The 23946-nt window shown below is 59.1% G+C and overlaps 9 protein-coding genes across 9 annotated transcripts; 5 read left to right on the top strand and 4 right to left on the bottom strand.

Moving 5' to 3' along the window:
* Positions 1–21: 21 nt before the first annotated feature.
* On the top strand, positions 22–291 carry SPRG_00447 (hypothetical protein; the record flags this gene model as incomplete). Its single annotated transcript, XM_012338543.1, has 2 exons — positions 22–51; positions 100–291. 2 exons carry the CDS (start codon positions 22–24, stop codon positions 289–291), a joined length of 222 nt encoding a protein of 73 aa, XP_012193933.1.
* Positions 292–1582: 1291 nt separating this feature from the next.
* Positions 1583–5568, top strand: SPRG_00446 (hypothetical protein; the record flags this gene model as incomplete). Its single annotated transcript, XM_012338542.1, has 7 exons — positions 1583–1803; positions 1850–2069; positions 2122–3386; positions 3482–3573; positions 3627–3723; positions 3776–4962; positions 5024–5568. 7 exons carry the CDS (start codon positions 1583–1585, stop codon positions 5566–5568), a joined length of 3627 nt encoding a protein of 1208 aa, XP_012193932.1.
* Positions 5569–6413: 845 nt separating this feature from the next.
* Positions 6414–9017, bottom strand: SPRG_18803 (hypothetical protein). Its single transcript, XM_012338632.1, has 7 exons — positions 8815–9017; positions 7974–8764; positions 7730–7923; positions 7280–7676; positions 7026–7225; positions 6886–6979; positions 6414–6837 (listed from the first exon to the last, which is right to left on the bottom strand). Exons 1-7 carry the CDS (start codon positions 8987–8989, stop codon positions 6619–6621), a joined length of 2070 nt encoding a protein of 689 aa, XP_012194022.1. The 5' UTR covers positions 8990–9017; the 3' UTR covers positions 6414–6618.
* On the bottom strand, positions 9014–10850 carry SPRG_18802 (hypothetical protein). The gene is made up of 12 exons (XM_012338631.1): positions 10749–10850; positions 10633–10697; positions 10414–10582; positions 10301–10353; positions 10177–10254; positions 10074–10128; positions 9956–10024; positions 9797–9911; positions 9665–9738; positions 9535–9612; positions 9323–9466; positions 9014–9271 (listed from the first exon to the last, which is right to left on the bottom strand). The coding sequence occupies exons 1-12, from the start codon at positions 10806–10808 to the stop codon at positions 9188–9190; spliced, it is 1044 nt and encodes a 347-aa protein (XP_012194021.1). The 5' UTR covers positions 10809–10850; the 3' UTR covers positions 9014–9187.
* Positions 10851–11154: 304 nt separating this feature from the next.
* On the bottom strand, positions 11155–13202 carry SPRG_00442 (hypothetical protein). The gene has a single exon (XM_012338541.1). The coding sequence runs from the start codon at positions 13184–13186 to the stop codon at positions 11219–11221; it is 1968 nt and encodes a 655-aa protein (XP_012193931.1). The 5' UTR covers positions 13187–13202; the 3' UTR covers positions 11155–11218.
* Positions 13203–13753: 551 nt separating this feature from the next.
* On the top strand, positions 13754–15618 carry SPRG_00441 (hypothetical protein; the record flags this gene model as incomplete). The annotated part of the gene is made up of 5 exons (XM_012338540.1): positions 13754–14463; positions 14534–14675; positions 14722–14820; positions 14875–15279; positions 15337–15618. The coding sequence occupies 5 exons, from the start codon at positions 13754–13756 to the stop codon at positions 15616–15618; spliced, it is 1638 nt and encodes a 545-aa protein (XP_012193930.1).
* Positions 15617–16848, bottom strand: SPRG_00440 (hypothetical protein). Its single transcript, XM_012338539.1, has 7 exons — positions 16768–16848; positions 16664–16726; positions 16487–16617; positions 16354–16444; positions 16089–16303; positions 15905–16044; positions 15617–15852 (listed from the first exon to the last, which is right to left on the bottom strand). The coding sequence occupies exons 1-7, from the start codon at positions 16822–16824 to the stop codon at positions 15689–15691; spliced, it is 861 nt and encodes a 286-aa protein (XP_012193929.1). The 5' UTR covers positions 16825–16848; the 3' UTR covers positions 15617–15688.
* A 20-nt stretch (positions 16849–16868) lies between these two features.
* Positions 16869–21607, top strand: SPRG_00439 (hypothetical protein). The gene is made up of 15 exons (XM_012338538.1): positions 16869–17171; positions 17216–17378; positions 17422–17579; positions 17631–18120; positions 18178–18515; positions 18557–18645; positions 18714–18808; positions 18866–19139; positions 19194–19526; positions 19575–19769; positions 19819–20055; positions 20123–20428; positions 20470–20846; positions 20900–20948; positions 20995–21607. The coding sequence occupies exons 1-15, from the start codon at positions 16890–16892 to the stop codon at positions 21539–21541; spliced, it is 3933 nt and encodes a 1310-aa protein (XP_012193928.1). The 5' UTR covers positions 16869–16889; the 3' UTR covers positions 21542–21607.
* A 640-nt stretch (positions 21608–22247) lies between these two features.
* SPRG_00438 (hypothetical protein) lies at positions 22248–23911 on the top strand (the record flags this gene model as incomplete). The annotated part of the gene is made up of 2 exons (XM_012338537.1): positions 22248–22957; positions 23728–23911. 2 exons carry the CDS (start codon positions 22248–22250, stop codon positions 23909–23911), a joined length of 894 nt encoding a protein of 297 aa, XP_012193927.1.
* Positions 23912–23946: the final 35 nt, after the last annotated feature.

The following is a 23946-nucleotide window of genomic DNA, read 5'->3' as shown; positions in this document are numbered from 1 at the left end:
GATACGGAATAGTGTATCGAGATGCCACGACACCAGGTGCTGCTGGTGCTGGTGCTGGCGATGGCTGCCACGTGCTTCGGTGCGAGTTGCCCCGTCCAGTGCGCCGAGGACCAAGAGTGCAAGCCGCTGCCCAACGGCGTGCTGGCCTGCGCCGATATGTGCAAGTGCGCTGCGTACGAGCTCTGCGTGCCCGTCGCCCTCGACTGCGGCGCACCGTGCCACCCAATCATGCAGTGCGTTTACAACCGAGCGACCACGCCAGTGCTGCCGCTCGACGATGCGACGCCGTGACGCCACCAAGCCTACAAGCTACTCAGTACGGATGTGCATCTACCATCTCTTCGAATATGCATGCCTCTGCTTACTATCTGGGTTGGCGCGTTGCGGCTGCTGGTGCCATTGACTTTGCCAGCAAGCAAAATAGCAGTGGCCAGACGGCCCACATCCATCCATGGCCATGACGCTAGCAGCTTTGGAGGCAGCGCCACTTGGGTGGCACTTGGTTACGGAATGCTATGCAGGCCTGCAAGTGATAGGCGCTTAATTTTTGGAGATGCCATTGCTGGCCTCGTGCCACGCATGGATGGCTGTCAATGACTGCTGTCGATGATGGGTACGTCGTCTAGCTGACTCGATATCGTGAGCTGCTCTCCGCTGCACGCTCGGCTTGTAAAGCTTCCACTTCGAACGCTCTGAAATTCGAAGCCGCGCGCATGTTCTCGTCACCTTCTCGAGCCGGTCAGGAGGCTTGGACAAGGCCGTCGTCTGATTCACCGGCCAGCGTCTTCTGCACGGCGTTGGGAATTACCTTTGTTATGTACTGAATAGGCGAACTGCGTGTATAAATGGGACGAACACCAAGTCCTCGCACCAAGCACGCGACCCCGCCAGCGCTCGTAGAATGTAGTTAGGACATGCTCACCGTCATCAACTAGGCGAAGAGACAGGCCACGAATGAATAAAATAATGCATTGCCCATCCCACTGCGGCACGACGATCCGGCCCACAACCCATCAAGAGGCCAAGCAAGCTGGCGACTTGCCCGAGCCCAATCTCGTCCGTACGTTCGAGGCTTCCTTCTTCAGGCGCCAGAAGAAGGAGCTCCAAGATCATTGTACCTCCAGCGTCCTGCATCATGGCCTGCTGCTTGGTGGTGCACCTCGTCGCGTCGTCGGTCGCTGGGGCAAGGTGGTCGCAATTCCCTTACCCAGTACCAAGAGCAACTTCAATCTCAATTTAGGTTTGTCTTTGAATTTGCATACAAACATTCAATCAAAAGGCAATTAATTTTCCAATTCACTGGACGTTTCTACGGGACACTCTGGCGCGGTGTTATATTATTATTCCGGCATCTGTTGGTTTCCAGGTGGGTTTTGCATTGAAATACATCTCTTTTTTATTCTATATCATACAAAATATGCATCATAAAATAAAACATGGGGTACGATCACATGCGCTTTTAATGCGACGTATGCAATGTATTCAGCGCCAATCCAACAATTAAAAACCAGGTATTTTGAGCTCGCCCGAACGTATTTCAGTCCCAAGAAGGCCGCTTCTACACATCTCCATACACAGCGCGATGGCCGAGACCGGCGCTGCCAAGCCACGCGTCGGCGACCTCTACTGGAAGAAGGTCGGCTCCAACGGATGGACCCTCGGGAAGGTCTGCGCCGTCGCCGAAGAGAGCAACATGGCCGAGTTCGGCCTCGTCGACGAAGACTCGGGCGACATGCTGCGCGAGCCGCACGAGATGCTCGACCTCGCCGAGCACCCGCTGTACCCGGCGAATCCGCTCTTTAGGTACGCACATCCGAGCGTGGCACCGTGACGCTCATGCATGGCGTAGCACGTGCGCCGACATGACGTCGCTGCACCATTTGCACGAAGCGGCGCTGGTCAAGAACCTTCAAGACCGCTCGGCGCTCTCCAACCAGCGCCCATATACGTTCATGGCCAACGTGCTCATCGCAATCAACCCGCTGCGGTACCTCGAAGGCGTCGATAAGGACCTCTTCATCGGCAAGCCGCTCGACAAGTGCCCGCCGCACCCGTACCACGTCGCCGAGGTACGCGACGCATGTTGCTCGAGCACGCAATATGGACCCTCGTACGATCTAGAGCGCGTACCGGCAGCTGTGCACATTGCGGCCCGTCATGCAGAACCAGAGCATCATCATCAGCGGCGAGTCGGGCTCGGGCAAGACCGAGACGTCCAAGATCATCCTCGACTTCCTCACCGTGCGCGCGGTCGCGCCGCGCTCCGAGAGCTTTGACGACCACTCGGAGCCCGAGGTGACGACGATGCCGCTCAAGCGCCCGAGCATCTCGAAAGGCTCGACATCGTCGCGCGTGCTCTCGTCCTTCTCGATCCGCGACGTCTCGAGCATGCTCAAGGAGCCCAACACGGTCACATTGGGCGAGCGTCTCATGGAGACGATCCCGATCCTCGAGTCGTTTGGGAACGCCAAGACCCATCGCAACCACAACTCGTCCCGCTTCGGCAAGTACATGCGCCTCCAGTTCTCGTCGCGCCATTACGAACTCACGGGTGCGTCGATCGATACGTACCTGCTCGAGAAATCCAGGCTCGTGCATCCGCCCAACGGCGAGCGCAACTTTCACATTTTTTACGAGCTCCTGCGGTCCGGGCGGTCGGACCTCCAGACGCTCTTGCACGTCGGTAACGACGACCCGGAGCGTACGATCCAGAGCTTCCACTACCTCAACCGGTCTGCGTGCACGAGCAGCGACCTCCTCGACGACGCGGCCAACTTTTCCAAGCTCACGGACGCGCTGCTTATGGTTGGCATCGACCATCTGCAGCAAACGGACCTCTTCAAGCTCGTGGGCGGCCTTCTCCATCTCGGCAACGTGGACTTTGACGAGGAAGAAACGTCGGAAGGCTTGTCGGCGGTGCTGGCCGAGACGTCGTTGGTAAGCTTGAGCCATGCGTCCGAGCTGCTCGGCGTCCCCGTCGACGAGCTCTCGAGCGCGATGCTCAACAAGCGCATTACGCGCAGCAAGGGCGGCCGGAAGAACTCGATCTACTACCTCAAGAAGGACGCGCGCCAAGCATCCTACTCGCGCGATACGATCGCCAAGAGCATTTACGAGCTCGTCTTCGCTTGGCTCATGCGGCAATGTGCGTGTGCCCTCGAGTACAACGAAGCGCTCCGCGACGTGCTGCCGTACATTGGCGTCCTCGATATCTTTGGCTTTGAAGATTTCGAGCCGATGAACCGCAACTCGTTCGAGCAGCTTTTGATCAACTACGCCAACGAGACGCTCCAGAGCATCTTCAACACGTGCATCTTCCAGGCCGAGCAAGAGCTGTACCTCTCCGAGCACATCCACGTGCCCAACAACGTCGAGCTCACGTTTCCGTTGCGCTGCCCGGGCAGCCGCTGCCACCGTCCGCGCCGACCAACGAGTAGGACAATCCAGACGACGACAATACGTAGTGTCTCATTCCATGTAGACCGATTGCGGACCGGCTCAACTCGACGAGCGAGCTCATTACGTATGTCGACAACCAAGAGTGCCTGACGCTGATTGCGTCGCGCCAAGGCGGTACGAACGAGGATGCCATTGGCGAGCGATGCTTGATAGTTGTTTGATACTAGGCGTGTTTGCGACCATCGATACGGTCTCGCGGCTGCCGGGCCCGTCGGACCGCAAGCTCAACGAGCGTCTCCACACGCTCTTCAAGCGCAACGCATGGTATTCCATCTCGTCCCATAGGACTGATACATTGATACTATGTTTTTGATAGTTTTCCGCTGCCGCACCCCAAGGAAGCGCACGAGATGTTTTGCATTGTGCACTATGCGGGCACGGTCAAGTACCACATCGAGTCGTTCATTGACAAGAACAACAACATCATCTCGGCGCAGTTTGAAGAGCTCATCCACATGTCGCGGTCGCGGATTCTGAGCTCGCAGCCGACAACGACGCCCGTGGCCAGCCAGCTCAAGGGCGGGTCGGTCTCGCAAATGTTCTCGGTGCAAATGAAGGGGCTCGCGTCCGAGCTCGAGGGCACGCGCTGCAACTTTATCCGGTGCATCAAACCCAACGCGGCGATGGCGGTCGGTGTCTTTGACCGCAACTCGGTCGTCGACCAGCTCCGCTGCTCGGGGACGGTCCAAGCCTGCTCGGTGCTGCGGGTCGGCCTCCCGACGCGCATTTTGTACGCCGAGGTCGTCGACATCTACGCGCCGCTCGTCGGCGACGACGTCTACAGCCGCTTTAAGCTCAACGAGCGCCTCTTCACGCAGGCCATTTGCGCGGCCCTGCGCTTTCCCGCCGACGCGTACCGGCTCGGCGACACGCGGCTCTTTTTCCGCACCGGCAAGATCGACTTGCTCGACCAACTCCTCAATGTGACCAAGATCGACCCGAATCTGCCGTCGGCGCTCGGCCGCTACGTGATCAAGCGCCGGTGGGTCTCGGCCGTCACCAAGGCCATCGTCTACAAGCGTTTTGAGCGCATTTACCACGAGTGCAAGTTCCGCCGGCGCGCCATCGTGCTCCAGTGCGCGTGGCGCCAGCACCGTGCGCGTCTCGAGCTCGCGTCCCTTCGCCGCCAGCAAGCGATTGCAATCAAGCTCCAAAGCTGGATCCGCAAGCTGCAGATCATGAAGGCGTTTGCAGGCCGCCCGGACGAGAAGCTCTCGCTCCTGCACGGTCTCTTGAGCAAGCCGGCGCTGCCAAAGGGCCAGAAATGGCTGCTCACGTGGCTTGGGCCGCTCCAGCGCGCCATGTACGTTCAGAAACTGTGCCGCAAGGCATGCGTCGCCTACATGGTCAAGCGCGGGTTCCTCTGGCTCTACGAAAACGTCCGGAAGAAGCGCGCGCAGCTCCTGCTGCAGACGCAGATGCGCGTCTTGCTCGCCAAGCGGCGGCTCCAAGAGCTCGTACGCCAGCGCCGCGCCCGCGACCACTGGAAGCGCGCAATTCTCGGTACACTCTTTCGACGGCCTTGAAAGATTGGTACGGATCGCATGGTATTTTGTGTGTGTAGGAGCGCGGGTGTGTTCGCTGTTTTTGCGGCAGTTTAAGCGCGTGCACTTGACGCGCCTCGAAGCCAGCCACGAGTCGCTGACCGCGCGCAACGAGGCGCTGGAAGCCCGCGTGTTGACGCTCACGACGGAGCTCAACGACGCCAAGAAGCAAAACGAAGCGTTGGCGGCGGCGGTGGTCGAGAACAAGCGGCTGCTGGACGCGCGGGCCGCTCGCATCGCGGCCCTCGAAGCCCAAGTGCCCAAGCCAAAGGAGTCGCTGCTCTCGCGCGTCTTTCGCTTCTTTACGTGCAACTCGGCGCCGTTCGACCTCGAGGACAACGACGACGACGCGGCCGAGCGCACCGTGAGCGAGTGCAGCTCGGTCGACGACCATACGAACAAGGTGACGCCGCCATCGTCGACCACGTCGACGGCGTCCTCATCGACCCCGTCGCCGGCGACGACGAATATGGCCACCAAGCAGGCGCGCAAGCTCTCCAACTTTGTCAAGCCCGCCAAGCGGCAGCACGAAGGCGTCTGGAAGATCAGCCGCTTCGTTTTTTGAAGCATGTACATGTGCGCACGCCGATGGCAGCGTGCGATGGCACATACAACAACAACAACTAGCACCTGGCCGTTGTGGCCACCGATCGCAGGTGGCATCGACACAACATCAACAACCTCAGGGTCCGGTCGTGTATCTATTTATACTAACATCAAGTTGCTTGTGTTTGCATATATACCCTCTGTGCTTCGTCTTCAAGAGACCACTTGCAAAGCGAGTAGAGCCTATATCGTACTCCTGGTCACGGACAACGCGATGAGAGTCGCAAGCCATGAGTAGGCAATGAATTCTATGGCATGCGTGGTGCCGCTGTTGGAAGACGTTTGATTGATTGATTGATGTCGCGCAAAATCAAATAAAGCACGCGTGGATCACAGGTATCGATCGAATCTTTGTAGTTTGATTACGTGCATTTCCCGATTTCCCGATGCAGGATACGCGCTGCAACCGTCAAGCAGCCCCGTCATGCGGGCGACGCTCTGCCTCGTCAACTCCATGCTGGATCTGCGTCGTCTCGGCCGCTCTAAGCGTGGCTACACAGATCGCTAGCTGATCGACGGTGGTAGCCAGGAGTTCTGAAAATTGTAAAAAAAACAATAGTGTAACCGCAGGTGAGTGTCATATGTACGCCTGCTCCAAGCGACCGACCGTACGCATCGTCGTCTGGGATGCAGCAGTGGTTTTGACTTTTGGAGACGCAAACCCAATGCGATAGTTGACAATAGAGGGGGCGTGGGGACGTTGGAAGAAGAATGAAAGATTGCCTTGTTCAGCGTGGTTCAAACCTCCTTGTACGGCGCCATGGCGGTGACGGAATCGTTGTTGTGGAGACGCAACCAAGGGTGTGGCGTTGCAGAGATGGAGTGATATGCCATCAGATTTCTTAGCGTCAAACATGCATACAAGCTGTTAATCTATCATTTTTCCCCTTCAGGCGACGGAAGCGACTTGCATGGCATTTGGACACCAAGTTTGAAGAGGTTTTCTCGTACTGTTGCTAGACTTCATACTGCTGTCGCCGTCCTGTCGTCACGTGTTGCGCGATGGCAATTAGGCGTAAATGAGCATCTTCTCTTGGATGTCGAGGCGGCAAATGGGGCACCGCGTCACTTCGGCGTGGCCCGAGCACGCTTGGCACATGCACACGTGGCGACACGGCAGACACAGAATCGTCTTCTCCGCCGTGAGGCAAATCACGCAGAGCTTGAGCTCCTGCTGCACTTCGACCTGCCTGTCCAGTTGCTGTTTTTGCTCTTGAATCTTTTGCTCCTACACCCCTTTCTGCTACCTGTCGCGGCCAACGACAGAAGGACATACCTTGATGGTGCGCACTTTGTACAAGGCCGTGTCGAGCGTGTCTTCGAGTTCGCGCAGCTCGGCAATCCCAAGCGCGTGGAGCGACTGCGGGTGCCTACGTGTACGTCGTTACGGCGCGATCGATCTTCGGATCGTGGGACCCCGAGAGTTCTTCGAGGCGGCGGCGGAGCGCTTGGGTCACGTGCTCGTTCTGACGCATGCGCCGCATGTGTTCGCGGTACTTTTGCTCGTTGAGCTGGATGCGCTGGCGCAGACTCGAGAGGCTCAGAAGCGCATGCTCCTGCTGCTGTTCGCGTTCGCGGTACGCCTCCATCATGCGCCGGAGCTCGTCGTTCTCCGACTAGTCGCAAGACGTCAGTCGTCCCAACGCGTCAACCTCTGCGAGACGACGTACAAGGATCGCGTCCCGGTCGCGCTCGACGCACTGCATGAGGTACTCGAGCTGTTCGTTGCGTTGCACGAGCTGGTGCTCCAAGCGCGTCATTCGGTGCGGCGACGCGTCGACAACGTCCGAATGGCTCTCATCGTCTTCGCTCTCAAGGTCCAGAGCGTGAAAACGGAGCTCGTCCTCACAATGATTGTTGTTGTTGTTGTTGTTGTTGTTGCTGTTGTCGACACGTGGCACGAAGCTGCTGCTCTCTTTGTGACTCTCCAGCAGCCGGTGGCTGCCATCGTACTCGCGGAAGAGCATGGCGCGGAAGGCCGGGAACGACGGACTCCAGATGAGCCCGTCGAGGGCGCGGGCGACCGCTGTGGCGTGCGGCCGGTCCGAAAACTCGAGGAATCCATGCCTAGCCAACGATCGATGCGGTGTCAGATCGCATCGCACTCCACATGCGCATACCCTTTGAGCAACCCTGTGCTAGGCACAACCGGTAGGACGACTTGAATCGGGTTGGAGAGCTTGCAGAAGAGCTGCGACAAGAGACAAGCATGCAGCGTCTCGCTCGTCGCATCGCTCACGGGCGGGACGTTGACGAGTACGACGACCGACGAGAAGCACGTGCCTGGGCGCGCCGTCCCAAACTCATACTGCGCCTACGCCACCGACTCGCTACGTCTCCTACTATCGTGTGTGTGGCTCGTACCATATCAAACACGGGCCACGGAAACGACGTAGCGCTGGGCGCGAGAATGTCTTGGCGACCCTTGCGTGCTGGCGATTCATGTGCTGTGCTGTTGTTGTTGTCGCTCGCGTGGTCGTCGACGAGCGCTTGGACGATCGATGTAAACGTGCGCGTCTCGCAAATCTCGTTGGCACCGCGCCGTGCGTCTCTCTCGACCACTTCAATGAGCACGGACGAGACAATGTCCGGGTCGAACCCGAGCATGGAGAAATGCGACAGCAAGTTTTGCTCAAAGTCGATCGATGGCGGCGGTGCGTCCTTCGTATCGTTGTCGTCGTCGTCGTCGTCGTCCTCGTCGTCGGACGAGAAGAAGCGGCTCTCGGAGTCGTCGCCCGGCGCGTCGTCCATGTCGTACTCGTCAAGGATCGTCTCGAGGTCGCGCAACTCGAGCGCCTTTTCGCCAAAGAGCCTACTGCGCTCATAGTTTGGGTACACGCGTCGGCGTGTGCTCAACGGCAAGGATGGTTGGTACGACGACGACGTCGCCGCAAAGGTCGATAGTGAGGCAGAATGGGCCGTGTGCCGGGCCATTGGCGTCTTGCTATGGTGTCGGGACGCAAGGTAGTGGGAGACATCTCGGTGCAGGAGACTGCCTTCGGTGTCCGTAGCACGCGACGCATGGGCTGCTAGCATGGGTACGTCGTACGTCGCTGCACGGGCGTGCGTCGAGGGCGTCTCGAGCTCGCCTTCCTCGTACGAGCTCGTGTCGTCCTCGTGGTCTGGATCCTCATCGTCGTCTTCGTCATCATCATCTACGTGTACATGCACCCGTGTTCATGGCTTGGTCATGGGCCATGCGTACCAATGTGGCCGAGCGATGCACCCGTGTGGCTTGGCGTGTCCTTCTCGCCGGGCCCGACGGCGTTGCAGATGAGCGCCATGAGGTAGTCAAAGTCGAGTCCATCCACTTCATCGACATGGTCCATCTCGAGCTCGTCCATGCGCATGGGCTGCAGCCGGCGCAGCTCGTCTGCCATGCTGCCTCGACGCAATCTTCCAAATGGCCCGTGCTCGACCATTTTATTCTGCTCTTTTAATTCTGGATACAATCACGAAATATAAATGGACGAAAGAATAAAATGCCATGGAATTGGTTTTGGATATGCTTCGACTTGGGCGATTTCGCGAAGTCGCGCGGAAGAGCAAGATGGCGGCAGAGAGCGGTGGACCACGAGCTACGAGACGCAGAACCTCCGGAAGCGCGTCTCGATGCACTGCGCATGCTTGGTCGCCTTCATGCCGAACCGGTCCTTGGAGTGCTACAGCATCGCCCATGGGCAGGCGACCGGAAAGGCCAGATAGATAGATACCTCCGAGACTTGCGGCAGGGCACCGCTGCTCGTCTCTGGCTTGGCAAAGGTCGATGGCGTCGCGTACGCACCCGGCCCGAGCGCATCGCTGGTCGACGCCTGCAAGCGTGGCACGCCTACGGCATTGTGGACCATGGACGCCGTCTACCAAAGGCAATGTGAAGCATGCAAAATGGCGCGAAAATGCTGAAAATATCAAAAAAGTCAAATACCGAGACAAGCCGCCCGGCCTGCGACGTCATGGCCGAGTACTTGACGTGCGTCGTGGCCACACGATCCTGGATCGTGCCCTATTGTAGAGATATTGGAATCATCCACTATCGGATGGCATATGAAGTGTACTTTAATGAGCGGCTTGTCGTAGACAATATCGGGCGGGTAGAAAATGCGCTGGTGCTTGGACGATGCATAGTTCTCTGAGCAAAACAGGCATATATGTATATGTACGTACAGAGACCGCTGATGCGTTCGTACCGGGAAAGGTCGAGTCGGACGTGAAGCGCGGGGTCATGGACACGGCCACTGTGCTCACCGGCGCCTTCCCAAGTGTCGATGGCAGTGCGTTGGTCGTCGCCGACTCGGCATACGGCTAAATTTTGCTGATAGAGTGGTTGCAGATCGATTAGCATTTACTCGCTGGGGCGACTCGAAGCGATCAACTTGGCTCGTAAACGTGTACCCGGGCTCGTGCAAATGCTTGATCTACGGCAAAAATATAAGCGTTCACAATGGAGGCTCAGCGAGCGCGTACGACGAGCGTCGTCGGACGCAGCTTGTAGGTGCCCGGTCCCATCTGCTCCGGGTTCCTACACGTATACACTCCATGCCGAGTTGGCGATGAGTTGATCGGCTACGCGTAAGGCTCCTTGGCGTTGATGGCATGCGTCGAGAGCTTGTAGTTGGGCACGCCGAGGAACCGGCCGCGACGGGATCTACGCGCATCAATAAGCGCCGACGGATCGCGCTCGATGGATTTACTTGAACGCCGGGGCGTACGTCTGCTGCGACGACGCCACTGCTTTTGCAATGCCCTTGGATACACACGTATTGGATTGTTGCAAGTACTATCCAATACAGTCGTATCTGGATACCTGGTGACGCCCACGGTCCGTGTCGTAGATGCCCAATGGAATGTTGTTGTCGATTTGGACGCCGTATGGCTCGCGGCCCTTGTCTGGCTTGAGCGGGAGCTTTCCCCGGCACGTTTTGGCGGCAAACGCCCGCTTCTCTTCGTACAGGTCGGTGGGCAAAATCGAGAGCCTAAGATCTCACATGAGGCGTCCACCACTGCAGCAAATTCGACACTGTACACGGCGTGGTACGGGTTGGCCTCGTCGTCGTTTCCGCTGCGCAATACCGCCTTGGCTTTGGTCGTCTATATGCATGCGCAAATGAGGCGAAGTCGAGGAGGTGGTTGTGTTACTACCTTGCAGCTCAGCGTCTCTCGCCACGGCGGCTTGCGCTGCTGACCCATTTGGCTGGGCATTCAAATTTATCCCAGCAAAATGACTCGCCGTTTCACGCCGAGCTCATTTCTTGCGATTTGGATGCGAGTTAGCGTACTGTGGTGAAGTGCACGCTCATTGATACAGGGCTAGAGAGCCTGTTGGGGACGACTTTCAGGTCGTTGTCGGCTTTGATTAAAGGTGCTGGCTACCGCCAAGAAACATGAATTCATTTGAATTGATGTTGTATTACTGCTTTCCGCTGCCAACAACAAAGTACCTAGGAGTGTGTCAACGCCACGCGTGGGGGCAACCCCTTCGGAGGCTGGCCACTACGGATGGGTCCTCCAGTTGAAACCCGAGATGTTACTCTAGCTCACGCGTCGTGGCGGCAGTAAACATGCATACTTCATGTATCGATGAAATCGTTATTGAAAGAGAGGTAGTTGAATTACGAAATGTACCCCGTGACCTTGTCCATGGCGCCGATTTCCATTTCATGGAGAAACTTGTGCGTAAATTCGCCTGTGATTTTGCCGTCGACGACGTTGTAGATAAGGATGGACCCGACGGTCTCGCTGAAGAGGCGCTTCAATAGCCGCGTCGGAATGAACCGAAAGATGACCTCGTACTGCACGTTGGAGAGACGCGTGAGGTTCGAATTCGAGACGTGGAGCATGTTCTTGATGAGCAAGACGCCTTCGTCGATAAGCGTCGCGCCGGTCTTGCTGTCGACGAGCGAGCACCCGCGCGTCGTCGTCGCAATCGTTGAAAAGTCCGAGACCGTGAGGTACTGGAGCATGCTGTTCTCGGCCGCAATTACGATCGGGTCCGGTCGGCGGTACGCGTCGTAGTAGATCGTGAGGATCGCCAGCAGCACGATAAACCCGCACACGATCGCCGAGACAAAGTACGTGTTGGAAATCGCGCTAAAGTTGTAGCAATTGGTGGACGACGTGAGCGCGCAAGTGGTCGGCGTGTTCTCGCTCGCGTACGGAAACACAAAGCCTTCCAAGACAAAGACAACGACCCAGTTGACGAGACTGAACGCGAGGAGGAGCCATGTCTGGGTCACAATGAGCGGGTTGAACCAGATCTGGATCGCGGTCCCTGTCATAATGCCGACGATCGACGCGATTTGCGCCGCGCCGCAGAGCGCGTAGAACGTCGTGTTGAAGCCGACGACGGGATTTTGCCGCAAGAACGTCGAGAGCGCTTGGAGATTCTCGTTGCCCCAGAACGCCACAAACAGAATCGCGGCGCCGACCACATTTTTCGACATGTAGACAGGCATGACGCAAATGACACTGCGGCGCAGGAAAATGGTCTGCAGCAAGACCAGATACAGCGTCATGACCCAGAGCACGATCGAGTTGGTCAGCATGAGCGAGTCGCACTTCCACGTCATCGTCACGACGCCCTGCATCTGCACGAGCCAGCCCGAGTTGGTGCTCGGGTTGAGCGTCGCACAGCTGGTCACGGCGAGCACATCCCACGGCGCACTTGCCTGCACCACGCCGCGTTGGTACTCGTCGACGCCTGGCACCGACTGGAGAAAGACGCCGCCAGAGAGACCGCCAGAGAGTTCGGCTTGACGACCCGCGTTCATGTACACTTGGTTTCGCTTGACGACGCCAACGAAGCTCGCGGTGCCCTTGTTCATTTGGAGAACGTACGTGTTGACAGTCGGGCCGACTTCGTTTTCGCAGCCCCAATTGGCGTCATACGTGCGCTGCGAACAGAACGCGAGCGCGTCGTTGACCGCCGTCGACGCGGCTTGCTGCGTGAGGTAGAAGTTGGCGCGACGAATCATGCACGTAATCGCGATCGGCATGCCGTCAATGTAAAACTGCGCCAATGGCGTGTTCTTGCCCGCGAGGTTGTTGATATGTGAGAATTTGATCACTTGGTTTGGATCCTGGAACGCCGGTTGATCAAAGTTGGGGATGAGCGCGAAGGCGTTGCCGAGGATCGTCCACGCCGCAAGTGCCGTCGGCGCAAACGATGCGGCGCACGCGGCATCGGCGCAGCTCGTCGTGTACAAGTCGATGAGCGACGGCGGATTGGCGTTGCCAGAGCTCACGGCAGCGAGGACGCCCGAGCCTTGCAGGAGCGCACCAATAGGAACTTCTTTCGGGTTGCTGCTGAACGTGTCGAGGATGGTACCAAAAAAGATCGGCGTGTTCGCAATCTGGTTGAGGTAGTACGTCGTAATGGCCACGATCGTCGCAAAGCCCGTGCAGAGCAAGGCGAGCACGAGACCGTGACGAAAAGGCGCGCGCTCAGGCACCACGAGTTTGGAAAACGTCGCAAACTTGCCCGAGCTGGTCGTAGATTTGCGAGCCGCCGAGCTCGGACCGATATTCGTCAGCGCGAGGGGCCCGATTGGCACCACGTCCGCCTTGGACTTGTCGCACATGCTCGTCACACTGATGGAAATACAATGGCCGTTATGTCGCTCGCTGCCCTTGCTATTCTAAACGGATGCACACCCGCCATATTGCGTGGCCACGCAATCTAATTTAGAACGCGTCCGTTGGGCGTGCTAGTCCCGGTTCTTGCCACTACTGTCCATTGTGCTAGCGCGATCTCTCGACGGCGCTGTGCACAGTCGCTCCCATTCGCGGCGCGCCAACTTCAACACCCCTGCAAGATCGCGCACGTGCGGCGATGCCACGTCAGTACGGATATCCCACCCACGTATCCGTACCATCTGAAAATGCTTGTGGCGGTGCATTTTATTATTTTATTCTCATCCTGCTCTTTTTTGTATTAAAAGCAATGCGGTTGGAATAAAAATATGCACCTTACCTTGCGATGGGTATGCCGATGACGCGCGATCCACATTGTATTAAAATACGATCCGCAACCCATTTGAGCCAGGAGAATTTTAATTCAACTTTGATTGCGTACACCGGACGCTGGCCGAAGATCAGTTTCGACGGCGAGGAGCGAGCGACCGCGTTGGCCAGCCACCAGAATCGCAATGACCGCCCAGACGACGACGACCAAGACGGTGACCGTCCTCGACTACGGCGCTGGCAACGTGCGCAGCCTCACGAACGCGCTCCACGCACTTGGCTACGAGGCCACCTTTGTCACGTGCGTCGAGGACATTGCCGCGGCCAATGTGCTCCTGTTTCCTGGCGTCGGCAACTTCCAGCAAGCCATGCACTTTCTCAATGCCAATGCGTACGTGGACGCCCTGCGCGCGTACATTTGCGCCAACAAGCGCTTCCTTGGCATCTGCCTCGGCATGCAAACGCTCTTTGAAGGCAGCGAAGAGTGCCCGGGCGTCAACGGCCTCGGTGTCGTGCCCGGCATCGTCACCAAGTTCCCGACGAACGCGCTCGCCGTGCCGCACATTGGCTGGAACGGCGTGAACGCGCGGAAAGCGTCGCCGCTCTTTTCGCAGCTCGCCAACGACGCCAATGTCTACTTTGTGCACTCGTTCCGTGCGACACCAACGGACGCGAACCGCGACTGGGTCCTCACGACCACCAACTACGGCGACGTCGAGTTCATCAGCGCGATCCAGCACGGCAATGTCATGGCCACGCAGTTTCACCCCGAGAAAAGTGGCGCGGTCGGCCTCCAGATGCTTCGAGGCTTCCTCGAAGGCGACGCCTCGGTCGCCCCGATCTTGCCGCTTCGACCGTTCGGGCGCCGGCGCCGCCGACTACGCTGTGCAAGCGAGTCATTGCGTATGCATCTCTCTCGGTCGAACGGGCCATATATGGGGATCTCACGAATGTACTACGCGTAGCTGCCTCGACGTGCGCTCCAACGACCACGGCGACCTCGTCGTGACCAAGGGCGACCAGTACGACGTCCGCGAAGCCAGCGACGGCGGGAACGTGCGCAACATGGGCAAGCCCGTCGAGCTCTGCACACGCTACTACAACGAAGTACGACACGTTTGCACTGGAAGCATGGCCAACCCGTGGCTGGTAGGGCGCCGACGAAGTGGCCTTTCTCAACATTACGAGCTTCCGCGAGCAGCCACTCGGCGACACGCCGATGCTCGCGGTGCTCGAAGCGTCTTCAAAAGAGGTGCGCTTCTTCTTCTTGCTCGCGTTTCTTGGAGACTAAGATGAGGCGGGGTAGGTGTTTGTTCCGCTCACGGTCGGCGGCGGCATCCGAGGCTACACGGACGACAGCGGGCGCACGTGGTCGGCGCTGGACGTGGCCGCGCGCTACTTTCGCGCGGGCGCCGACAAGGTGTCGATCGGCAGTGACGCCGTCGACGCGGCCGAGGGGTACTACGCGGCCAACAAGGTGCTCTCCAAGTCGACGTCGATCGAGCAAATCTCGACCGTCTATGGCCGCCAAGCGGTTGTCATTTCGGTCGACCCGCGCCGCGTCTATGTTCCGTCGCAAGCAGACACGCGCCACCACGTTCTTGCGCTGCAGCACCAGCTCGGGCCAAACGGCGAGACGCACTGCTGGTACCAGGTCATGGTCAAGGGCGGGCGCGAAGGCCGGGACATGGACGTCGTCGAGCTCACGCAGGTGCGAAATTGATATGTTGATGTGTCGATAGTTGCCAGAGATGACCGCGGGGCGTAGGCGTGCGAAGCCCTTGGCGCGGGCGAGATCCTCCTCAACTGCGTCGACATGGACGGCCAGAACGCAGGCTACGACCTCGACTTGGTCAAGCTCGTCAAGCAGTCGGTGACGATTCCGGTCGTTGCGTCGAGCGGCGCGGGCAAGCCGTCGCACTTCACCGATGTTTTCCGCACGACCAACTGCGATGCGGCCTTGGCCGCCGGCATCTTTCACCGCCAAGAGGTCAAGATCTCGCAAGTCAAGGACCGTCTCCACGCCGATCAGATTCCCGTCCGCACGTAATCTGTGTGTCCCCGAACAACGACGTTGTCATGCTGCATGTACTTAAGCATATCTTGCGTTTCTCTCAACGTCACGTCGACGCCTTCTCGAGCTTGCTCATCGATTTCGACGACGGCGGCTTCTCGTCGCTCGACGATGGCACACCGAGCGCATGCAGGATTTGTTGCAGAGACGCCTGCGACCGCTCCATGGTCCGTCGCATCTCGCTGAGCTCGGCGCGGTGCTTGGTTTCAACTACACACATCATGCGATAGTACTCTCTTCAAACAACAAGAGGCAATCGCACTGGCGACGAGCCGCTCTTCAAACGCCAAGACCGACGTCGCAAACTTGTCGGCGATCTTGGCTGCATCGCTGTGCACCTTCTCGCGCAGCTTGAGCTCGTGGCGCTGGGCGTCAATAATACTCAGGAGCACGCTCCGCTCCCTACGCCGTGTGTTTTGCGCGATCGATTGCAAGGCGGAGGCTACTTGTCCCAGGCCTTGTCGTCGGGCGCACCGCGGTGGTCGAGCACGCGTTGCACTTGCCGGTCGAGGTCGTGGTTGGACGACGCTTGCACGAACGAAGACGCGCGCGACAGAGACAATGGTGACCCGCGGTGGGTCGGCGACTGCTTGCGCCCGCCGTGGTAGTGCATCGACTCGGACTTGCGCGGCGAGAGCGACTGCGCGCGCTGCCGCGTCGGCTACACGCACCGAAGGAGGATGACCTGATGCAGCGTGTGGCGGGTCGTACGCTCCGGGACACGCGGTTCGTCTTGCTCAGCGGAAATGGCTTGCACGTCGTCGTGAGCTCAAAGTTCTTGTTGGTCGAGAGAAAGAAGGCGCTACAAGCCTCAATGCAGTAGTTGCGATCGATGGACGTGTACCGCTTGGACGCTTCGTCCTGCACTTGCCGCGCCTTGTGCTGCCGCGCTACGTGCGTCTGCATCGCGTGGACTTCGGCGCGGTGCGTGAGCTTGCTCGCGTCGGGTATTCGCCCCCGCGACTCGCGGTTCGTCTGCGCTGCGTGAGATTATGCCATATCGTGCGGACGGTAAATGCACCTTGGGCGTGAACGTGCAAGGGCCATGACGGTCGTCGTCGAGCCGCCGCGCCTCCAGCGCCAGCTACACGCCGTCAGCAAGCGGCCAGGACGCCTCAGGTGTACCTTCTTCTCGCCATGGCGCTTCCACTTCATCTGCCGCTCGTACAAGCCCGAGCTCATCTGCGTCCGAGTCGTCGAGTCGTTACTTTGCCATTGGTGTAAAACCGCCCTTTTGTAGACAGGCCATGGCCGAGCCGTGGGAGCTCGCGGTCGGGCCGACGCCAGCCGCGCGGACGGTCAAAGTGGCGCAGGACGCGGCCGAGCTCCACCGCGCCCACCACGCGCCCATGCACGGCGTCGACGTCGACCATTTGCGCGAGATTGGCGCGAGTACGCTCCACCTCGAGAGCCAAAGCCGCCAGCTGACGGCCACCAAGAGCGCGACGCGGCACAAGAAGAAGCGCATCGAGCACTCGTTCGAGCCGCCGCCGCTCGAGCACGATGGCACGCTGCACAAAACCGAGCTCGTACGTCGTCGCCGCCGCTTGCGACGCATAGTAGCATGGTGTAGGATCAAATTCTCATGGCCGAGGAGTGGGACACGCGGTTCTGGAACAAAGTCAAGATCAACGAAGCCATCCAGACGCTGTACATTGAAGTCGAGCGCGGTATCGACCAAATGCGGCGCGACCTCGCGCTGCGCATGCTCGTGCATCTCAACAAGCTGCACCCTGGTAGCCGCATGCGAGTCGCTCAGCATCCTCACCACCTTGGTAGAGGCGCACGCATACAATGACAACAACTTGCCGATGCTCACGAGCAAGGCGTTTGCGAAGCTTTCGGCGACGACCCATGCGGACCATGTCTTCAACATGGCCGAGCTCGTCGCGACCTTTGCCGATGCGTACCCGATCGAGCTCGCCAACGAAAACGCGGTGCGGCGTCCATACCAAAACGCCGCGTTGATACCATATATGGAATCGTAGGTGCTCCGCGCGCTGCAGTGCGTCTTGCGCCGCATGGACTGCGCGGCGCGCGTCTTGCAGCACGCTCGCCGACGTCTCGTCTTTGAGCGAAGCCTCCGCCGACGCGACATTTCAGTGGACGCGCGGCTGCGCGCCCGCGCCGTCAACTTGGCCAAGACGTTCGACCTCCAGCGGCAGCAAAAGGAGATTCGCGATGCGCACCACGGGCGGCCGCTGCCACCGCGGGCCCAGCACGCCTACATGCGCATCGTCCACACGCTTTTAAAGTACGAGTTTGAGCACCGAAACGACGCAGGGCGCCACGACGTCCGCAAGCTGCTCCACACCGGCGCGCTCGTCTGGCTCATCCAGTGCGTCCGGCAACGCGGCGAGCTCGAGCTCATGGCTCTGCATCTCTTTACGATCCTCGCATGCGACAAGAACTACATTGGCGACGTCCTTCTCTCCAATATTGTCTTGCACCTTGCCGACAACTTGGTCGCCAGCGACCGTACGTTTCGATGCGACCATGAAGTTATTCGTGGTTGTAAGGTCTTGTGCATAGTAGAGTCCGACGCCACCACGATAGCCTCCCTGGCCTTTCTCGACGCCGCGTGCAAGAGCATGAGTGCCATGGTGCTGCGGCTGCACCGACCGCACCACGACGTTGAAAAGAAGAGGCTCCGGTCCACGCGCCGACCGGGTCTCCCTCCCTCGACAAACGCTGCCTCCTCCTCCTCCTCGCCGACCACCAACTCTAGCAGCTCCTCCGTCGACGACGACGACGCAGCGTTTCTCAACCGCACGCTCCCCGCCATCATTGCCGAGCGCGTGGTCGCCGTACGAACGTTCCAGAGCCTCTTGCGGCTTCTTGGGCACCCGAAAATGTCACTCGCAGCCCTCCAGGTAAGACAAACGAGCGCCAAGCAAAACCTGACGTGCAGTAGGTGTTGCACAAGATGGCGCATCCGAGCATCGGGTACTTGGCGCTCGTCGACGTCGTGACGCGCAACGGGGCCGGGCCCTCGAGGCCATCGTGCGCTGCCTCCCAAGCGACGACCTCGCCGTGGGCCTGGCCTCGCTCCAGCTGCTTTTCGCGCTTAGTGCGGGCGACGAAGGCCGGGACGCGCTCACAACGGCAGGGCTTGTGCTCTTGGTGGCGCCTCTGTGCGCGCCGGGCTTTCGCCGCCCCGGCAACAGTACGCAACGTCAATATAACTTGTGTGTTTGAACGGAATGACCCCACTACCGCGTAGGCTACCGCTTCGTGCTAGGGCTCCTCGTGATGACGAGCCTCGCGTCGCCGTCGCCGCTGAGCTTTGGTCCGTCGGCCGACAGCCTCGAAATGGTGCTGGAGCTGGCACCGCCTACGCTGCTCAACTTTGCATTTGACTTTCTCTTGCTCGCGTGCGAGGACGACGGGCGCGTCGGCGTCTACCTCGTGCGCAATAACGCGCTCGAGTTTCTTCTCGACGTGCTCGTGCAGCCGCTCCAAACCCACACGCACCAAGCGCAGACGCGCTACCAGCGGTGCTTTCTTCATATTGGACGATGTTGGTCCAATATACTACGTACGATGCGTAGGCACGCGAGCACGATCATTCTGGCGAGCTTGACGCGGGTCAAAGCGATCGCGGCGCGGGTCGCGTTCCGAGACGACGTCTTGCGCCATGTGGCGCTCGTGCTCCAGACCAACCGCATGGACGAGGTCGACGGCCACGGGCTTTCGCGCCACGAGATGCACTTGCATCTGCGGAGCTCGGCGGCCGCCATGCGCACGCTCGTCCGCTGCTTGCGGGTGCAAATGCAGCCGGATTTGGCGCCGAGCCTCCTCGTGGCGGCGCAGGTGACCATTTCGCAGACGCTCTTGAAGCTTCATGCAGTCGAAGATGTCGTTGCATACGTTCGACCGCCCAAGTACGCTCGCGATCGCGATCGACCTGTCCTTGACGAGTGTATGTCTAGCCTTGTGTCGGACTGGGTGGCTGCCGACACGGACGCCGTCAAGAGTGCGTTGCAGCTCCTCGGGCTCATGTGTCCGTCGCCGCTGCCAGAGCATGGCAACCACGAGACGACGACTGTCGTTGTCGGATCGCCGCCGCGCGACGTGACAGTGACGCTCGCAACGCTCCAATCGCTCTGCACACGCCTCATCGACATGTAGACGCTCTCCTTTTCGATGATATCAACGCGACGACGACACGTGTAGGGCGGCAACGGCCGTGCTGCGCGCGATTGCGTCGGACGAGCCCTTACCGCGCGTGATCAAGTGGTGCTGCAAGACTCTCTCGCAGCTCGCGTGCACCAACGCGTCGGCATCGCAGCTGCTGAGCTACCGCTGCATGGACGTGGTCGCGATGCTTGTGCCCAACGTGCCGAGCAGTCTCACCGACGCATCCGGCGTGCGCCACACCAACCTCACGGCGACCAGCGTCCACGACGACAAGTACGTATGATGCATATATGTTGGCTAAAACAAAAACACAAAACACAAAACACGACGTGCGTACTAGGCTGCTCGCGCTGCCGTCGACGTTTTACACGCTTGTCGCGACACTCTGCCGCGTGCCCGATGGCCGCGCCGCGGTCGCCAAGCTCAACATGCTGCCGCGCATCTTGAAGCGCCTGCACTTACGGTGCGCGTCGGCCAAGCAAGACGAGTGGTGCCGCACTGAGCTAATGCGGCTCGTGCACGCCATGGCGCACACCAACACGATCGGTCTCGGCAACGCCAACGAGCTCTTCTTGCGCCACCACGTGCACTCGGTCGCTGTCGAGATGCTCGAGTCCACGCCGTGCTTTGTGCCACCCGCCGCCATGTACGAGTCTTTCGAAGTTCTTGTTGACCATGGTAGCGTAGGCACGAGCAAGCGCTGGGCGCACTGGGCGCGTTGGCGCTCGATCACATGCGCTGCATTCCGCCGCTCCTGTCCGTGGGCGTGCTCAAGCACTGCGCGGCGTTGCTGCAGGCGTACCGCGACCACGACGCGTCGTGTTCACTGCATGCGCTCGAGAGCGCGCTGCAGATCGTTCTCGGCCTCGCGCTGTACCCGTCCGACACGATCCAAGCAGCGCTTTCGAACGCAAACGTCCAAGACGACCTGCTCCGCATCGGGTGTTCGTTCCATTTGGAGATGCAGAAAGCGAAAATCAGCTTCCGCGGCGCCAAGTCCCTCGGCGAAATGGCGCGCGAAACGCTGCGGCACATGGGGGACTACGTCAAGAAAACCCAAGCGTGTATGTGATCCAAGTGCTATCTCCAGAGCGCGTACGATCGCGATATCGTGTAGATGAGCAGCGCTTGAAGCAGTCTCTCGGCCAAGAGAGTCCGCCGCGACGGTACGTGCTGATTTGAGTAGTCCTATCACCAACTATGGCGTGCTAGATCCCCGGGCAAGCCGCAAGAGCACTCCATGAGTTCAGAGGCGCGCACCGTGAGTCTTCCAGCCCTTCTCGATATCAGCCATGCTAGTCGACCACCGCTCGAGATTGTGAGAAACAACTCGAGCCGCCCCAACTCGCCGCAGCAAGCAAGTAACATGGTGCCCAGCCTCGTGCCAAGCAGTGATCTGCGGCACACGCGACCACCGGGGCCGTGTCCGACGCCCGACAAGCCGACCGTACGAGATGACAAGCCGCTGGTGAAGAAGAGCAACGAGCCATACCGCTTTAGTCGACCCAAGGCGGCCGAGGCTCAAAAATACCCGTTCTTGCTGCTCGACCCGCTCTTTGGCGCCGTCGACATGGGCGTCGATCCGAGCGTGCCGGGCCTCGCGCTGCGAAAAGCAACGAGTTTGCCCAAGGCGCGCCAGCTTCCGCCGCATACCAGCGCGGTGCTCGGCCACTGCGTCGAGCTCCAAGCGTCGCCGGATACCAAACAAGTGCGTCTCGAAGCGTGCACCTTGAGTGCCAAGCACAGGCCAAAGCACTAAGATCTGCGTCTCGGAAGTGTAAACTCGACAAAATCCATGCCAAAGATCCTGTTTTGGACCATTACCACATGTCGCAAAAGGTTGTCGTTGGGCCAATGGGATCCAAGGTCCGTGGAAGCGATCTTCTTGGTGTCGTCGATGGGAAAGGTTGTGGGTCGAAGCTGCTGCGTTCGATATCGGCCCGTCGTCAGTGGCGCGACGGAATGCGTCTTTTTAGGCTGGCAGGACGCTCTTGGAGTAGTTCTATGTCGTAGAAGCCGCGCTATACAAGGTGCCATGTCGCGCTAGATGAGGCGTAGTACACTTGTATCTGGACTGCTGCGAAGTGCATTCCATGGCCAGTGCCTCAAGCCACTGTGGGCGGTCCCTTGCTTCCGTCGCCGAGGCAAGCGATGCGTTGATCGACGAGATTGCATTTTCTAATAAAAGGCTACTACCACAGCGACGCCGTTTTATTGTGGCGAGCTTCCAGCGCTTGGCATTCGCGTTGGTGGCGCCTTCGAAAAACTCGCGACATGCAGTTACACAATTACAGCGGCCTGCGGATTTGTGTGCGGGCAACCTCGCGTATAATATGCCAAGCATTCTGGCAAACCCAAAGGCTCGTACTACGCCATGAAGGCCACTCTGTTGCCACACGAGGAGGAGCACCTGTCGGCTCATTTTCCATTGCACTGGTCCCAAGACGGGCGAAAGATCTCAGAGCATGCAACGCCGACTGCAGAGCCTGCGCATGGACGGCTACGCGATGCAGTGCCACACGCTTTACGTCGGCGCCAAGCTCGTCTACCGCGTCACGATCCAAACAGCGATTGCACCTCATGCGATGTGGGTCGCCGGCGTGAGCAAGGCCAAGCTCGAGGCCTTCCGCGGCCAGCTCACGCGCCTCGTCGAGGCTATGCACGCCGACCCGGTCGAGCCGTGGAGTGCGGACGGCCACATTGAACGTCTTCTGGAGCACGTGTTGGACATCGCGACCAAGCTCCATGCGACGACGTTTGCGACCAGCACCGACGACGACCGCGACCTCGTCGAGCGGTTTGTCTTTGACGTGCTCTCGGCGTACACGCTGCTGACGAGTCTCGAGGTCGCCGACGTGAGCGCGTCGGCCTTGGCCAACCAAGTGCTGCACTTTTACGTGGTTTTGCGCGAGTTTCTCATGATTCCGGACGACGTCACGAGCGCCCGCAATCGGCTCGCGATCGCGGTGATGAACCTCACCGACATTGAGCCGCCGACGGGCCTTGGCGGCGGCTGCAGCATCTGTCTCGAGCCATGGCAACACGTCAATGCTCCCGCCGCGCTTGCAACCGTCCAGCTACCGTGCGGCCACGTGTACCACGACGAGTGCGTTCTCGGATGGATACGCCAGAACGCCAACTGCCCCGTCTGCCGCGCGGTCATTGGACCCGTTCCGTAGAGCGGCTTTCCATCGATAATTTATGCATGACGTTCAACACATTTGAAATGTACATTTTGCGACCATGCGACGGAGTGATTCATAAGGAACGCTTCAGTAAGGCTGCGATGGTGGAGGCCTCCGATGGATGTAGGTAGCTCTTAGTCAAGTGTGGCTAGTGACGGTCACACCCGCGACAGCCACCTCAACCTAAGCACAGGCAATTACTGCTATGCGTCATGACGTTGCTGTTGGAGTTGATGGGCTTCGGGCTCGCGGTGTGCTCCTTTACGCCATGATACAGTTCCAGTCTGAATACAGGCGATATATGCGCCATGCGCCAAGCATCCCAAACTGGGCCAGATAGCTCTGCCAGATCTGTCAGATCAAGTGCGTTCGATAGCTCGTTGGCATGCGATGCACTGCGTAGAGTTGAGTACGCGGGTTGTGGCATCATGGTGTCATCGTCTGCAGCACGGTTAAACGTCCACATCGAAACCACACGTAGTATGAGGCGTAGAGCCATGAAGGCTGGACCTGCCTACGACCGCTTCCTACAGCGTTCACCTCCTGTGTACGTTGATGGTGTACACTGTACATCGACCAACTCGCGTAGCTCTCCGGCTGGATACTGCGCGTACCGTCGCATTGCGATCTTCCGACACGATGGCGTGATTTTAGACTCGGACGCGTATCCGGATGTGTGGGGTTCCGGCAACCTGCCAAAATTAATAGTATTACGCCCACAGAGGGGCACCATTCATTCATTCTTCGCGAAGACGACGAGAAGCAGCATGTACAAGCAGGTCAAGGTGCGCACGAACCAGGTCATGAAGATGGTCAAGCCCGTCGTCCACTACGGCTTCCTCCCGCTCGTCATCTACCTCGGCCTCAAGAACGACCCGGACGTCGACCTCCTCATGGTGCTTCTGCCGTGGGTGCAGCCCGAGGCCCCGGCTGGCGGCTTCTAAGCCACCAAGATCTTAGCCTTCGTTTGCCTTATATA

Source organism: Saprolegnia parasitica (genome assembly GCF_000151545.1).
Source record: "Saprolegnia parasitica CBS 223.65 unplaced genomic scaffold supercont2.1, whole genome shotgun sequence".
Lineage (NCBI taxonomy): Eukaryota > Oomycota > Saprolegniomycetes > Saprolegniales > Saprolegniaceae > Saprolegnia > Saprolegnia parasitica.
Note: the sequence above shows the minus strand (reverse complement) of the source record. Positions and strands in the feature narration are given on the sequence as shown.

What these genes read in the sequence shown, in the direction of transcription:
- SPRG_00440 (XM_012338539.1), bottom strand. Translation starts at nt 16,824, where the DNA reads ATGAGCTCGGGCTTGTACGAGCGGCAGATGAAGTGGAAGCGCCATGGC. An exon ending in CTTGCACGTTCACGCCCAAG is followed by an intron (nt 16,618 to 16,663) that starts GTGCATTTACCG and finishes CACGCAGCGCAG; the next exon opens with ACGAACCGCGAGTCGCGGGG. An exon ending in TGAAGAGCGGCTCGTCGCCA is followed by an intron (nt 15,853 to 15,904) that starts GTGCGATTGCCT and finishes TGATGTGTGTAG; the next exon opens with TTGAAACCAAGCACCGCGCC.
- SPRG_18803 (XM_012338632.1), bottom strand. Translation starts at nt 8,989, where the DNA reads ATGGCAGACGAGCTGCGCCGGCTGCAGCCCATGCGCATGGACGAGCTC. An exon ending in AGCACAGGGTTGCTCAAAGG is followed by an intron (nt 7,677 to 7,729) that starts GTATGCGCATGT and finishes ATCGTTGGCTAG; the next exon opens with GCATGGATTCCTCGAGTTTT. An exon ending in GCGACCGGGACGCGATCCTT is followed by an intron (nt 7,226 to 7,279) that starts GTACGTCGTCTC and finishes TCTTGCGACTAG; the next exon opens with TCGGAGAACGACGAGCTCCG.
- SPRG_18802 (XM_012338631.1), bottom strand. Translation starts at nt 10,808, where the DNA reads ATGCCCAGCCAAATGGGTCAGCAGCGCAAGCCGCCGTGGCGAGAGACG. An exon ending in ACGTACGCCCCGGCGTTCAA is followed by an intron (nt 10,255 to 10,300) that starts GTAAATCCATCG and finishes TGATGCGCGTAG; the next exon opens with ATCCCGTCGCGGCCGGTTCC. An exon ending in TGCGTCCGACGACGCTCGTC is followed by an intron (nt 10,025 to 10,073) that starts GTACGCGCTCGC and finishes TTTTTGCCGTAG; the next exon opens with ATCAAGCATTTGCACGAGCC.
- SPRG_00442 (XM_012338541.1), bottom strand. Translation starts at nt 13,186, where the DNA reads ATGTGCGACAAGTCCAAGGCGGACGTGGTGCCAATCGGGCCCCTCGCG.
- SPRG_00439 (XM_012338538.1), top strand. Translation starts at nt 16,890, where the DNA reads ATGGCCGAGCCGTGGGAGCTCGCGGTCGGGCCGACGCCAGCCGCGCGG. An exon ending in TCTCAACAAGCTGCACCCTG is followed by an intron (nt 17,379 to 17,421) that starts GTAGCCGCATGC and finishes CCACCTTGGTAG; the next exon opens with AGGCGCACGCATACAATGAC. An exon ending in GCCGGGCCCTCGAGGCCATC is followed by an intron (nt 18,646 to 18,713) that starts GTGCGCTGCCTC and finishes TTTCGCGCTTAG; the next exon opens with TGCGGGCGACGAAGGCCGGG.